We start from the raw sequence: 16,155 nt of genomic DNA, 5'->3' as shown, positions 1-16,155 counted from the left end.
GTTGAAGGTCATGTAAGGTCATGCATACTGTACATTTCTACTCTTCCTGGATCCTCTCCAAAATTCATTCATTCATTCATTTTCTATCGCTTTTTCCTCACGAGGGTCGCGGTGGGGGTGCTGGAGCCTATCCCAGCTGTCTTGTACACCCTGGACTGGTGGCCAGCCAATCACAGGGCACATATAGACAAACAACCATTCACACTCACATTCATACTTATGGACAATTTGGAGTTAGCCAATTAACCTAGCATGTTTTTGGAATGTGGGAGGAAACCGGAGTACCCGGAGAAAACCCACGCATGCACGGGGAGAACATGCAAACTCCACACAACTCCAGATGGCCGAGGGTGGAATTGAGCCCTGGTCTCCTAGCTGTGAGGTCTGCGCGCTCCTCTCCAAAATGTAAAGTAAAAATAATAACCACTCCTCCACCGTGCGGCCCGTGTCATAAATATGTATTTGTAAAAATAAACCGAGACGAGAAGTGAAAAGGATTGTATTGTAGTATCGGATCCAGTATTATAATATTGGGATGGATGTGTGATTATGTTGGAATCGTGCATCAGCGTCAAAATCCACACTAACTTAACCACAAATGAAATATGACGATATCTCGATATTGTATTGTATTATATTATACGGATGTGGTTATGCTTTCCAGATGGACCAGGCCACGCACGACAAATCCACAGCTCACCTAGAAGTCCGCTGAGCGGGATACCAACTTTGCGTACGGCGCCCGCGGCGGCCGTCTCACCCATCCAGGTTAGTAACGACCTGCTTTGTTGGAAAATGATGACTGGCGTTTGTACTTTTCTGTCACTCAACGCAACTTCCATCATTTGTATTGGCTGCTTCCTCGGTTATGAGATCTTCCGTGTTTTTATTTCTTCCAGCGGCAGACGTACATCAAACCCTTGTCCAAGTTGCTGGAGACGCCAATCGGTCACGGAGACTTTGTTCATCCTCGGCGTACGTAACGCAGATGCTCCTCGTTCACAGCATCCGTATCCCACTTTAGGAGTGATTTTGGTAACCTTGGCAACACAAGTCGGTGCCTTTGGCGAGACGGAAAGGTCAGAGGTAGATTAGCGCTGCCCAAGTCAAAGGATGTCCCATCCTTCCGTGGGCAGCTTCCTGCTTCTTCCGATGTAACGTAATGTCTGTTCTCATTTTCTGTCAATAATATGAGGACATACCGTGACCTCCACAACTGTTGCAAGGTCATGATGAGGTCATTTTTATTTTGGCTTTGAAAACATTTGGGTTTGACATCAAATGACGAATATGAGCCAAGATAGCATAATGTCAGCTTTTATTTCCAGATGTTTACATCGGAAATCGGGCGCACCAGTTGGAACAGGGTGGGGCAACAAAGTGCAGCCGGGGGCCATTTGCTTTTTTTCGGCCCATCTATCGCCGCTTTAAAAAAAACTGAAAAAGAAAACTAAAAAACAACAACAGCATCAGAAAAGGAAAGATGATTTTCCAAGTATACAAACATAAGATAATACGAATGATGACCTTGTGTCTTCAGGCCAGATCTCATCCTTTTCCATCCCCAGGTGTTTATTCCGGCTGCGGGGAAGACCTGAAATCCAGCATCCTGATGAGGAAGAGTCCGTCACTGGAGTCCATATTCAAAAGCCCCGCCTCCCTAAGAAGCCGCACGGCATCCTTTAGCTACAACCAGGACAACAACAACCTCGGGTGGGTCTAATCGCCATTCCATTGTCGCTCCGAGATTGTCAGTCCCAAAATTCCGGCTGGTATTGCCGATTCCGATTTGATACTAATACTTTCACACAAATACATACAGTATGTTTTAAAAAGTAGCCTAGCATAAAGCTTTTCCACCGTTAAGTTACACTGCATCAACTTCACTCTTTGTGAATGTTATTTTAAAAATCATTCCAAATCACGTCCATCTTGGCTCTCGCTGTGTTTAGGACGGTCCTAACAATTTCACCTGCTAGCGTCTATGGTACAGGATGCCGTGAGGACTTTGTGTTGTGTGTGCATATATTGTCTGCATTGCACGCTGTTTGACTTTTGAAAACAAGCCGCCGTGTTGTAAGAGTGACTCCGACCAAAGACGTCCACCCCACCGCACCCCCCCCCCCCCCCCCGACACACCCTGACGCTGTTGACATTGATAAACCCGTCCGACCAGTGTCGCTTATTGTTCATTCCGTCTTTTTTTGCCAGTGATTGTCAGCTGATTATCTTTTTTCATTGGCCCTTTAAAGGAGTGGGGGCAAGGGGGAGGGGGGGGGGGGGGGTTGACGCACGAGCTGACAGGATGTCGCTGCTTTCTGCTTTGCGTTGCCTCAAAGAGAGAAGTGTAATGAATTTAGCAGCAGAGGGGCCGTGTTGGGAGCAACGACCGGCGAGCCTTTTGGTCTTCCCATGGCCTCTGCTGCAACACAAACACCACCATGATGACCTTGTCAGCCATGATGACCTTGTCAACCATGATGACCTTGTCAACCATGGTGTAAGAAAGCGACGTACTAACCTGCATGGAGAAGGTTCAGGGATGGTTTTGGTTTGACATCTGGAAGGTTTTATTAGAAAGATCTGGATGACCTACTGCACAATTACCGTATTTTCTGGACGATAAGTCGCTCCTGAGTATAAGTCGTACAAGGTCAAAAATGCATAATTAGGTAGAAAAAACCTACATAAGTGGCACTGGAGTATAAGTCGCATTTTTGGTGGGTAATTTTTTATTTTATTTTATATTATTATAATTTTTAACTATGTGACCAAAACAGACATTACGTCATCTTGGAAGGCAAGATGACCGGGGCATGTGTGTTCTGTCATTTTTGTAAGCTAACGTCTACTGTTTAAATATGAAATTGTTAAGAAGTAGGAGATATCGGTATGAAAGTCCACAGTGCCCTCTTGTGGCTGTCTGTGAAATTATATATATTTTCATTTATAAGTCGCGCTGCAATAAAAGTTGCAGGAACAGCCAACCTATGAAAAAAAGTGAAATAAAAAATACCGGAATATACGGTATGTCCCAGTACTCCATACTTTAAGTATTTGGCCCAACTTACAGTTTAGTGAAATCCAATCCAAAAATATATAAGCATGTTTATTCCTTTGTCCGACCCTCACGGTACCAAACCAACACACAAGTGACAGAATATGGAAATATTTGCACTTTTACTTGAATAATACGAGTGCAGGGGGGCCCGAACCTTTGCCACTGAGGATGTGGGGGGCACTTTTAGTATTTTACATTTTGTAAACCTACAAGTTTATCAGCAAGAATAAAGAGCCTCCATTTGAGCTTTTATGGGTGACAAAGCCTATTTTTAAGAACTTTACATTACAAAAAATACAAATAGTTCAGCCTTATTCTTATTTTTTCTTGTAATATTCTGACTTTATCCCAAAATATTTTGACTTTATTTAATGGTAATCTTGTTACATTATTCTCAGCCTAATTACACATTTCTTCCTCAGGATATTAGGACTTGAAAAAAAACAACGCCTTTTTTCCAATTTGTTTAAGTAACAAAGGAAATGAAAAAGAAACAACCCCAACTCCACCCCAGCCACAACCCCCACAGCACCCTTGGGGGGGGGGGGGGTCCACTGAAAACAATCAGCACAACAGAAAAGACAAATAAAACAGCAAAAGAATGTTCTTCCTTATTTACAAAAGGAAGAAAAACAATTTTTTAAGTTTATTTAAAATGGATCCCATATTTCTAAATATTCACATTCATTATTATCTCATCTAAATGCAATTTTCTTTATTTTTTTCTTCATATTTCCCTCCATTTTTGCTGCTTAGTACACCCCTGAACTAGAATATGGTATCAGTGTGTGTGGCCCTCTCTCACTGTGGCCCTGTGTCTTGTTTCCGTGGTGACAGCGTGGAAGGAAAGGACCCCTTGGCCGGCCTGGCGCAGGAGTACGGCGGATCCAAGAGGAACGCGTTACTGAAGTGGTGCCAGAAGAAAACACAAGGCTATCCGGTAGGATCGCAGGCCTCTGACCTTGCTCACATCCTCGGCAAGTTCTGGCGTTTTCACGTCAGGATTCTTGTCTTCCACGGTTCCTTTCAAAAAAATGGAATACAAAACTGAAATAGAAATACTGACTTACTAAACTAATTCACTTGAAAGACGACTTTTATGTGGTGATAGTGGACACAAGTTGACAAGAGTGTGAAAAAGTTGAGCGGCTCGAGTAGTGTGTAACAGATATTTGCCGAGTTGGAGTGGAAAACAAACGCCACAGGCTTCAACGGCTCGACGACGTCGGTTAGCAAATGTAGCATTCGGGAGGAAAACTGACTGTTGTGATGCGTTTGGGTGCTTGTTCGGCTACTTGGAGACTCTAATTGTCCGTAGCTCTGGATGGGAGTGGGAAATGTCCCTCACTTATCACTTCTTTGGCTCCAGTCTTAACCATGATAGGTGAATTTCCGTAGTGGGCCAATATTAATAAATGGAATATCTTAGTAGCTATGCCACACAAAGCCTGTTTACCTTCTAAATATAGTTTTTAACATGATTAGAGCCCTCTAGACATGAAATAACACCCCTATAGTTACCATTACATTTATATATATACATATATACACAATCAGAGAACATAATACTGTCAATGATGGCTTTATACTCGTAATAGTAGACATCGTTAGAGTAAACGAGTCATTTAAGACGTAAATAAAACTCCCATTTGAAGCCGTGTTGCAGTCACCCCGGATTTATCCATCGAAGTAACCAAAATGTGATTAATTTTTATTAAAGGCAAAAATCATTTTACGAGAATGAAGTGAAAACAGTAAAAGAAAAAACTTCTAACAATCTAACAAGGGAAAATGTCAATTTTATTAGAATACTGTCATATGACGCAAGGTGATCATTTTAGTAGCATAAAGTTTAATTGAATTTAGAAATATTATTATGAAAAAAAACAAAGTTGTAATTTTGTAAAATTAAAATTTTGTTACGGCAAAAATGAAGTCATAAATATGAAAGAATTTACAAGTAGTTGGAAATACGTCATAAATGAAAAAATAGCTGTAATTTCACGAGAATGAAGTTGCATTCTAACAAAAAAAATAATTACAGTTTTACCAGAATAAACTTGTAATTTTATAAGGAAAAATATTGTCATGTTGGCAGCATAGAGTTGAAATATTAAAGAAAAAATAAGTATATATATTTTTAATTAATTAATAAATAATTTTTTAATTTAATTTTAATAAGTCCGAATATGAGAAGCCAACAAAAATAATAACAAGGTTATAATATGGAATAAAGTCATGAAAACATATCCAAGGTTGGATTCCCGGCCAGGGTTGCTTTCTAGGACCTCCAGTACCTTTTGTTGTTACATGTACGGCTTAGTTGAAGTTGCCTGGGATTTGGTAAACCTGGTTGCTCAAGGACACGCCGGGAGATGCAATCAGTATTGTGCAGACATGACGGAAAGGTTGAAGCCGTGTTGCAGCCACCCTGGATTTATCCATGGATGTTCCCACTGTCCGTATGCGCGTCTCCTTGTTGATGCGTTGGTGTTGTTGTTTTGTGTTCCTGGTATCCATGGAGCCCAGTTTGCCCTCTAATACCCGGTTAAGAAGTCCATTACGTCATTCGTCCGTGTCATCTTGGGTATCTTGCCAGTGTGCCAACTAGCTCTTGCTAACGTTGTGGTTCTCTGGAGTTGGACACTGGTAAGTCACTGCAAAGCACATGACTTAATCCGGATCGGGAATGACTTAGTTGATAACCATAACTGTCGGTAATAAGTCCTGATTATAAAGTTTAATAGTCGTGTTGAGTCAACACGATGCAAATCCTTTGTGGCGGCAATATCGAAGATAACGATGCCAGCCGGCACACACACGCATGGCGTCGCAACACCACGGTAGAGCATCAGACGGAGGTCGGCGCTAATGCGATGGCTGTGCTCCAATCCCATGAAACCCGAGACGGCTCCTAAGTGGAAAATGGAATTAGATTTGTAGATAGAAGAAGAAGAATAAGCCAAATCGCTTTAAAGCGTCCGTACGGGCGGGCGACGTATTCAAAACAAACACGAACGCATCGTCCGCTTCTTCACGTATACAGTATGACGCTTGGAAAAAGGGATTGTAATACTTACCCGGAAGTCTGGGTCCAGCCCGGGTTAGTCGGGTCTGGTACCGTTTAGCCATTGTTAGCAAGAATGCTGAATGGTTTGCCCGTGCTGCATGCGTACTAGCGTGGCACAGAGTCAAGTTGAGGGGCGGCACCCGGACACGCGTGACGGCTTGGCGGGTGACGACCCGAGTGCCATGCCGGGCAGGGGTAAAGGTCGCTGTCAGACGCCATGTCGGGCCTGGAAGGCCTGTGTAAAGGTCAGGTTGTTAGCGCGTCACGAGGACACCAATTACCGTCTCTTTAAGAGCATGACGGATCCTTCATAGAGCTTGTATGGCTTTGGATCATCATCATCATCATCATCATCATGGCGGCGGTCTGTCACCGCCAGGTTGAACGTGATAAGGTCAGTGTTCTTATCAGTTGATCCACACGACTCGTCTTGTCTGCGGACTTTGATCGGAAGGGAAAGTCTAACCGGATTGGGACGTGTGCATCTGTCAGCAAAGCCGCTACGACAAAGGTGGGGGTGGGGGAGCAATGAGAAGGTCACCTCTGTGCGACTCGCTGTTTGATTCCCGCCATCCTAATGAGAAGGTACAACAGGTGAGCTGCTGTGTGCAGGTAAACCATACATAGCATACATAGTATACATCGTATGCCTAATCAGTGTCGGAGTCCAGAGACAAGCGGGGGCCATCATCGTCTCAGGGGGACCAGAGCGCGCAGTGGAGCAGTGGAGCGTGTGAACTGATTGTGTCCTATCAGCCTCCATGCTGTGCAAACACGCTGCTTATTTACTGCAGGCTTTGAGGGTGAAAACGCTGTGATGAAAGGAGGGACGGTGGCCTACGTGCCTTAAATCATGTGCTGGTGGAAGCCCCAGGTGGGCTCACATGGGGGGGTGGGGGTGTTGGGGTGATTGATGAGTGAGGATCTTAATCTGGCTCTGATTAACGCTGCCCTACAGTAGACCGGGTTCTATTCATTCATTCATTTTCTACCGCTTATCCTCATGAGGGTCGCAGGGGGGGTGCTGGAGCCTATCCCAGCTGTCTTCTCCACCCTGGACTGGTGGCCAGCCAATCACAGGGCACATATAGACAAACAACCATTCACACTCACATTCATACCTATGGACAATTTGGAGTGGCTAATTAACCTAGCATGTTTTTTTTTTAATGTGGGAGGAAACCAGAGTACCCGGAGAAAAGCCACGCTAACCACTAGACCACCGTGCAGCCTGACCGGGTTCCAATCACAGGAGAAGATTTGCCCCTCAACTTTGAAATAGAACTAAAGTAGACTTGAAAGTCACAACTCCAAATACTTTCCTCTAGATGGTCTTCATAAGAGAAACAGTCGGGGGCGTCCATGTTGTTTCAGATGGAAACACAGGTCGCATGTGTGATGTCACAGCATACTTTGTCACAGGTGTGGAACCTAACTTTGGTTATTTGCGTCCATATTTCATGTCACCCTGTCACCCTGTCACCCTGTCACCCTGTCATCCTGTCATCCTGTCATCCTGTCATTCTGTCATCCGGTCACCCGGTCACCCAGTCATCCTGTCATCGTTATCATCCAGTCATCCTGTCACCCGGTCATCTGGTAACCCGGTCATCCTGTCACTCTGTCACCCTGTCACCCTGTCATCCGGTCACCCAGTCATCCGGTCACCCTGTCACCCAGTCATCCTGTCATCATTATCATCCTATCATCCTGTCATCCTGTCATCGTTATCATCCTGTCATCCTGTCATCCTGTCATCCTGTCACCCTCACACCCGGTCACCCTGTCATTCTGTCATCGTTATCATCCTGTCACCCTGTCACACTGTCATCCGGTCATCCTGTCACCCAGTCACCCAGTCATCCTGTCATCGTTATCATCCTGTCATCCTGTCATCCTGTCATCCTGTCATCCTGTCATCCTGTCATCCTGTCACCCTGTCACCCTGACACCCGGTCACCCGGTCATCCTGTCATCGTTATCATCCTGTCACCCCGACACCCGGTCAACCGGTCATCCAGTCACCCTGTCACCCAGTCATCCTGTCATTGTTATCATCCTGTCACCCTGTCATCTGGTCATCTGGTCACCCGGTCATCCTGTCATCCTGTCACCCTGTCATCCGGTCACCCTGTCACCCAGTCATCCTGTCATCGTTGTCACCCTGTCACGCTGTCACCCTGTGACCCTGACACCCGGTCAACCGGTCATCCAGTCACCCTGTCACCCTGTCACCCAGTCACCCAGTCACCCAGTCATCCTGTCATTGTTATCCTGTCACCCTGTCATCCGGTCATCCGGTCACCCTGTCACCCTGTCACCCTGTCACCCGGTCACCCTGTCACCCTGTCACCCTGTCACCCGGTCACCCTGTCACCATTACCAGGGGTAAAGATTGGGGTTTCAACTTATTTCATTGTTGGTAATCTCCAGGGAAATCCACTTTGGCTGTAGTACGGGGTATGGGGGTACTTACTGGTACTTACTGGTGCTTACTGGTGCTTATTGGTACTTTACTGGTGCTTACTGGAAAAGCACTCTAGTCTCCTACTGTATATTTTTCCGCCACTTTGATGTCCCAATTTGGGCCATCTGTGGAGGCTTTTAGAACATTTTCATGAACCATCCAAGCTAAACAAAAATAAAGGTCCTATTTGTTTTACATGGGAACAATGAGCCAAGGCTGGAAGCGGTAGACTCGGCTGGGCCTGACGGACCACCGCTCATCCGGCCTTGTCTGGGGAAACTGGAACTGTCTCTCTCTCTCTCTCTCTCACACACACACACACACACGGAAAAGGCAGGAATGGACCCCCCAGGAGTGGGAGGAAAAAAAGCTTCAAACGTGGGTGTAAATTCTTGTAATGTTGGAATGAACCCTACTACACTCCCTCACTCCCTCGCTCCCTCACTCCCTCAATCCCTTGTTTTGTTGTTGTTAAATGCTCTAATAGTGTTCAAATATATATTTTTTTACATAATTTGGCCATTTTGAAGCATAAAATGGCTAAACGCAGGAAAATCCAAATATAAAAAAATATATAAAAATATATGTAATCTGTAATCTGTAATCTTGACGTGCACCTTTAAAGGGGAACTGCACTTTTTTTGGACTTTTTCCATCATTCCCAATCCAATTTCCTTCCCTTTTCTGTGCATTCTAACACGGGAAAAATTAAGTTAATTTCAGCTAGCTTACAATGCCGTCATTGGGATACACCCATTACACCCATGATTTCCACTATGAAATGTTGCACTGGTTTGATATCCATGCTGTAATCATGCGTTAGCACGTATACTCATGATAACATAATAGTTGTAGTATTAGTTGTATTGAGACACCAGGAAGTACGCCACCAATACTAACATCTGAGTTAATCTCCAGGATGGTTTATTTTCTACTATTATCGCTACTGTATTGTGTAATACAAGTGTAAAGGTGACTATAGGGGTGTTATATCATGTCTGCAGGGCTCTAATAATGTATTTAAAAGGACGTAAATACGCTGTATAAAAATAATCCACTTATTAACTGCAGTGAACAAGGGAGGAAAATAATGTAGCATTCATTGATTTGTAATATAATTTGTGGTGCGTAGCGGTCCAAACACGTATACATGTGCAGGTCTTGGAGACACTTGGCGTGTGGATGTGCTGAGTCGTTATTTAAATCACTCCAGGCGCAGCCAAATAACCCGATTAGAACAATAGCAGGAAGTGCTGTGCTGTCTAATTCCAGGACAAATTGGGTTATTTCAAATATTTCCTGATGAGACGCTCGGTGTCTAGTAACGGGAGGTCCAGGATCTCCCCGAGTAGATCCCCCCCCACGGATGGAGCGGTCGAGCAGGACGTGCTTAAAGGCCTCCATATCCGCTGTCAGTTTGCTGTATTGACCTTGTCAGCTTGGAGGTCGTACATACAATACGGGAGTACGACTACACGCTCCATGCTGCCTTTTGTGGGATATGAAAGTGATATTAAAGTGCTAGCAGGGAGTCAAACTGTCTGACCTTCCCCGTTGCGCCAGTTGTCCCCCCCCCGTGATTCATTGCTAATGCTAGCTTTGACTTTCTTCATACTGTCATTTTTGGATTTTCGGTGTCTTCCTTTTGTCATTCTTGCTTCTCCCTGCCAGCGTCGGTGAGATAACGAGATTCCACGACGTGAAATATGCTGAGCTCATCGGTCAAATCGGCCTCTCAGGCTGACGTCTCCTGCGTTCAAGCCTTCGGGCCGCGGCATCCAAAGCAGAGCCGTGTCACTAAGCATCTTTGTCCGCCGCCGGTTAGACGCTCGCTTTCTTTTTTACATTGTTGGCAGGGAAAGGCGCCGTGTTGCATTTGAGTGTCGTGATGTCGTATATACGAACGCTTGACATTATCCCAATTAGTCCAGTTCCACGCCCACAGAGGTGATATTCCCTCACACTGTGGACGTTCCTTATTGGCCCAACCTCAATGTGTTCCGCTTCTCTCTCTCTCTGTGAACAAACCCCTGCTTCTCTTTTTCTGTGCGCCTAAAAAGACGAGCTAAAGAGCTGTGGCGCTGCCTTTTGTGCCAAGCGAGACGCTTCCTGTCGCTTGATGCCGTGTTTGCTTTGTGAGTCGGCCCCCAGCCAGCTGCTCTTGTCTGCTGCTGTTTTAGCATGCATGCCTCTCCTCCTAATCTCCACAAGCTCTTACCCCCCCCCCCCCACACACACACACACACACAACCCGAACCCAAACACACCACCACCGGCTCAGTACGTGTCATCTCCTCACATTCGGTTTTTCCTCAAGACCTCGGGAGTTGTTCACATTTCTGTCCAATCAGGCGGCTTAATTGCGTTTGCCTGCAGTCACTGTTTGGGATCAATTGTGTGATTAGATATTTGGAATGAAAATCAGCTGGACTCTGGTCCCCCAGGGGGGCACAGACTGGGGATGGACGGCTTGAAAGTGTCAGTAAACAAACGTGTGCACACGGGTCTAATCTGTCACTTCGGGTAACGTGTGTAGCGCTGACACAAAGATGCACACCGAGTTCTCTCGCTTTGTACATTTATGAATCTATACAGTATATGAAGAGCTTGCAACCAAAAGGCGCTAAATCCAATTTTCACTAAGTTGCATGTTTTTCATGAGTTTAATAGACCTCTGTCATGTGTATTCAAATCACATATTTTGGTCTTGAAATCATTTTTAAAAAAAAGAAAAAAAGTGATATGAAATTTATGCTTTCAACCAAAAGGTGCTATTTCCATTTCAGATTTCAACCAAAAGGAGCTAAATCCCTTTCTTTATTCTTTATTCTGATTGGCCCAAGTTTCCCATCTATTGATAATCTGACCAATCAGAGAGAAGAATACAATTGGCACTGCACATACAGAAAGCCAGTATCAGTCCGCATCCTGTTTTGTACACGTATGATAGTTAGAGTATGTTATGCAATTCAGGAGAACGCAAATTGTGTTTTTACAGTATTCTGTAACATGGAAGTTTTTTTTTACGCCATAAAAGGCATGTCTCTACCTTGACACCTCCAACTTTCATGAGAAACATTATTTTACTTGTACTAAAAAACATACAATGTAAAGAGTTTGTAATGAGATGATTTTTGTCACTGTCACCTTCATGGTGCAGTCAAATATGAGCACTGCTTTTAATAACATTTTTATTAATTTAATTAATAATAATTATTTTGTATTGTATGTTGAGAATGGCTTCTGTGTTGTAATTATTTTATTAGCATAGCACATTAAAGCACCTTACATTCTTTTATAACAATGCCATTGAAGAAGTTAAAAGTGACTTCAAATTTATTTCAGCCAAAAGGCGCTAAATCCGGAAAAAATAAAATTAAAAAAATATATATAAAATACATTGTGTGTGCAGGATTTTTATAGCATTTTTATGACCTATATTGATAGCTCTTTCATTTGCAATATAGACTTGATGACCAAATTGATATGTGCGTAGTTAAAAATCATTGATTTTCTCGAAATCAGTCAAAATGGATTTAGCGCCTTTTGGTTGCAAGCTCTTCATATATTTATGTTGTAGTATTAGGAGGGAAAATAACATCATTTTGAAGGAAAATGTATCCATTTATTGTTGTAAACAATATAATGTCTTTGACTTCCATTTTGTATTCTTTTGGTCTGATGACAGAATATCGATGTGACCAACTTCAGTAGCAGTTGGAGCGATGGTTTGGCTTTCTGTGCCCTCCTGCATACTTATCTGCCCGCCCACATCCCCTACCAGGAACTCATCAGTCAAGATAAGGTACACAACGACAGGCCGACACACACACACACACACATGGTGACATCTCCTTTGCTTCAGAACTACTACTACTACTACTACTACTTGTTTAAATACTCTACCGCTCATCAGTCAGACGGCTCTTTCTTTGGCACAAGCCAATCACCAGCTATCAGCGCACTCACAACGAGCTTGTCAACCCGCTGGGAGTGGCAGGAGGTCATTCCATAAAACACTATGACATAACATCATACTATCAAATCATACTATATTCATCACACATCAACTTAACACCCTAAAAAAGGTGTTACGTTGACAAATGTACAAACATATACCAACGTGACTTTAAACATTGCATCAAAGCAACACATTCATCGGGGGACTGCAATGACGTCAGCCTCCCTGTGGGTTTTGGGATCTGGGTCCCTCCACCATTTTCTATTCTTTCTCTGCCCTTCCAATGAAATGGTTTTCTTAAATTAAATGCATCATGGGAAAACTTAAAAACTGTATTTGTATATGTTTGTATATTTCTGAGTATATTTATAAGTTGCTGTGTGTCGTTTGTAAGATTATATAGATCATGACCTTGGGCTATTTCCAGTGGCTCGTCATTGGTTATCGTGAGCGCCTCCAACCATAGCACAACGTTTGCTGCACATCGCTAACGGCAGCTAACAGCAGCTCTTTATCTCTGGATGTTTTGGAAGGAATTCCAAATTTCCAAATAAACTCAAAAAGACAAGGATGTCTTTGAGGCTTCGGTGCTCCTAGGATCGCAGGGCAGACCTCCTTCGTGAAGTTGAGCAATAAGTCGGTGTTGCTTTTCCACGCTGGCGTATTAAAAGAATGGACAAGCACCTCATACCAGCATGGCCTCATCCCACGTGACAAACGAGTACAAATCCCACGGAGGTGATGACGGAGACGCGGCGCTGCCCGTCTCATTGAATAATTCAAGAGACGGGAGTTGGCTTTAATAACTCTTGCTGAGTGACTTCACCCCCGGGGCCCAAACAGCCGAGCAGCTCTTCCCAGTATAATCTGTCCTCCCACTAATCCCATTACTGCCCCCTCGCCCTTTATCATAGATGTTTTTACCCGAGACTGGAATTGATGGACTGGCTTTTTAGGCAGGAAAAGGGGGCAAACATGCTCTTTTCTGGTCCGACTGCATCTCAACTGATTTAATAACCGCATTGATGGTGGAGTAATTCATCATCTGACAATGGCTGGCCACTTTGAAGGGAAACGTGTCCTGTGGGGGATTCGAACCGGAGTCCATTTTATTTCCATTTTATTTATTTCAACGTTTCAACAACCGGATTTTATTCCACGTGTGAAGAAGCTCTGACAGTTTTCCTTGGTGTTCCCCTTCTTTTCCTAGACTGTCATGTAAGTGGAGTTCTACTACAAGTCGGGACTTGTACTTCAATCGCGGGGCGGGGGCGGGGGGGGGGGGCATACTTTTACCACCAGGGCCCACATAGTGAAAAATAAAAGTAACAATGGCCACTTTTTTGACTTTTAGAATGTGCCAAGGGCCAATAAACAACAACTGTGGACCACAAATGGCCCCAGACCCACACATTAGATACCCGAACCCAAATAAGGAAGTATAATATCCGATAATATGGAACTTCCTCTTTTCATCGCCATGGTTGTCCAACTTTTGTATCGCCCCAGGCTAGTCAGGAAGGATGACCTCTTCTTGTAGCAGCGCACGGACTCCATGACCCCTCTAGCATCCGTTAGCATCTTCATCCTAAATGAGCGCTAGCTCCAAGCACGGGAGAGATAATGAAGCACAAACGGTTATTTATTCATCCACAAGTTTCATAGATCAAAATTCAGTTTTTAATGAATTCACGGGAGCGCATTAGTCGCAAACCGACGTCCCCCTTGTGCGGCCATTTTGGGTCGGCACCTTGCGTATGAATTCAATGACTTCATCATCAGTGAGGATATTCATTGGTCTCCAAGCTCCTACCGTGCAAGGAATGAAGTTCCAATCATGATTTGTTTTTCTTTCAGTTCCGGAATCTGACTCTGGCTTTTCAGGCGGCTGAGAGTGTCGGCATCAAGGCTTCCCTGGTGAGTAGAACTACTCGAACCCGCGATGTGACCCCACAGTGGGGCCCGTTGTACTTGGCAAATGACAGCCAGGAGAACGTGCCTTTAAGAAGACCTTTAAGAAGCACCATGTGAGCAGATGCTCGGCAGACCTTGTGATGGCCTGGAGTCTTCAACATAGTCGCTTCTGTTTGTGCCGGATGGCCTCAGGTCTGTTCTTGGTCTGCTCACGGGTTCTGACGTGTGTTCCCTTCTGCACGTTTAGCATCAACCTTATCCGTGCTAGTCTAGTTGATCCGGTTCATCCTGAAATGACCGAGGAAAAGATCCAAGGTTGTTATTGTCGATAGTTAGCATCACGTCTCCTCCACAAATTGGTTTTCTCGTCACACACGAGCTCATCTGCTCTCATCTGACAGTGGACGAGTCATCCCACCCAGATCTGCCCCTTTCCCCCTGGGAGTGGGGAAAACCACTTCCAAGGACGGTGGCACCATTGGATGATTTTCCAGCTTATTTCCACGGAATGTCGTTAGCTGTGATGCTAGTCATTGAAATACATAAATGCATCACTGTGTTTATCTACAAGAGGCAGAAGGACCTCCAGGAGGTTCTGCTTCATGTTCCTCACATCTCTAGTGGGTCGTGACTACTGGTCTGTAGGGGCCCCCAAGTCCATACAAAGGGGGCCCCTTTAAGACCTTAAACCCACACATGGGGTCTCACACACGTATGGAGTCGAGATTTTGGCTTGGCTTGTGGGATCTCTTGCTGTTTGGCGGCCCGCCGTGGAGTCACATGAGGCTCAAAAGCGGGACCCCCCCAGCCCCTGGACCCACCTCAGTCTTGTCGAGAGTGAAATCTAACGTTCCAGAAAGGAGCTGGATCCGATATGACAGACCCACGTGTCTCGGATGTGGCGACTATCAAGCCGCCGTTGCGAAATGTTACCGTTTTTTAATGAATACCCAGCAAGCATTGGGGCAGAGTCTACTGGGGGGGCCACCAGTCAGCCTCTGGTGCCACCAACGTTTGCCTGAAATGGCGTAGTTTTCTCTTATTTTTAAGTCCATAACCGCCATCAAACGCGTCTCCAGCGAGGGACGATGGTGACAACCAAAAGAAAAAAATGACCACTTCCACAAAAAAAATGAGCTTGGAGATGTAGTGGAGGTGCAACGTCATTAATCTGGTGTCATGTTCTCCTATGCGTGTCTTTGTTGGAAGCAGAAGATTGAGGAGCTGATGAAGACGGACAGACCCGACTGGCAGAACGTCATGCAGTACGTCTCTCAGATCTACACCTACTTTGAGACCTGAGGAATGTTTGCTTTGGAGAAGACGTTGATACGTCTGCACTACGTTCACAATCTTCAGACCATCCACCTTCGTGGTGCCGGACACCAGCACCTCCACTGGGGGTCGTTGGGCAGCTGAGGGCGGCGTCCTTATCTGAGTCTTTGTCCCAAAAGCCATCCTAGCTCCAAGTCTGATCCATGCATGAAGTGTCCACATTCTGTGTGGCTTTAAGGGCATACATAAAAAATACAATAAATAAGGGCATACCCACGGCTTCTCTCTGCCATCCGGGGGGAGTTTGTCACAACCTTGCAAATATTTCAGACGCCATTGGAGACGGAGGTTCCTTTATTTCGCCTGAGTAGAAATCCTCATTCTATTTTTATTTTTGCAATGTTGCG

The 16,155-nt window shown here is 44.7% G+C and overlaps 1 protein-coding gene across 1 annotated transcript in view; it reads left to right on the top strand.

Annotated features, from left to right (window-relative positions):
• specc1 (sperm antigen with calponin homology and coiled-coil domains 1) overlaps window positions 1-15,995 on the top strand; it is a 52,637-nt gene extending 36,642 nt beyond the window's left edge. Inside the window, exons 10-16 of the mRNA XM_058086644.1 lie at window positions 665-768; window positions 900-975; window positions 1,569-1,713; window positions 3,899-4,001; window positions 12,287-12,403; window positions 14,417-14,476; window positions 15,686-15,995. Of these exons, the coding sequence (XP_057942627.1) occupies window positions 665-768; window positions 900-975; window positions 1,569-1,713; window positions 3,899-4,001; window positions 12,287-12,403; window positions 14,417-14,476; window positions 15,686-15,775 (695 nt within the window). The 3' untranslated portion in view covers window positions 15,776-15,995. The remainder of the gene's footprint in view (window positions 1-664; window positions 769-899; window positions 976-1,568; window positions 1,714-3,898; window positions 4,002-12,286; window positions 12,404-14,416; window positions 14,477-15,685) is intronic.
• The last annotated feature ends 160 nt before the right edge of the window (window positions 15,996-16,155 follow it).

The sequence above is a fragment of the Doryrhamphus excisus genome, chromosome 11 (genome assembly GCF_030265055.1).
Source record: "Doryrhamphus excisus isolate RoL2022-K1 chromosome 11, RoL_Dexc_1.0, whole genome shotgun sequence".
NCBI lineage: Eukaryota > Metazoa > Chordata > Actinopteri > Syngnathiformes > Syngnathidae > Doryrhamphus > Doryrhamphus excisus.
This window is presented reverse-complemented; position numbering and strand designations above follow the sequence as displayed.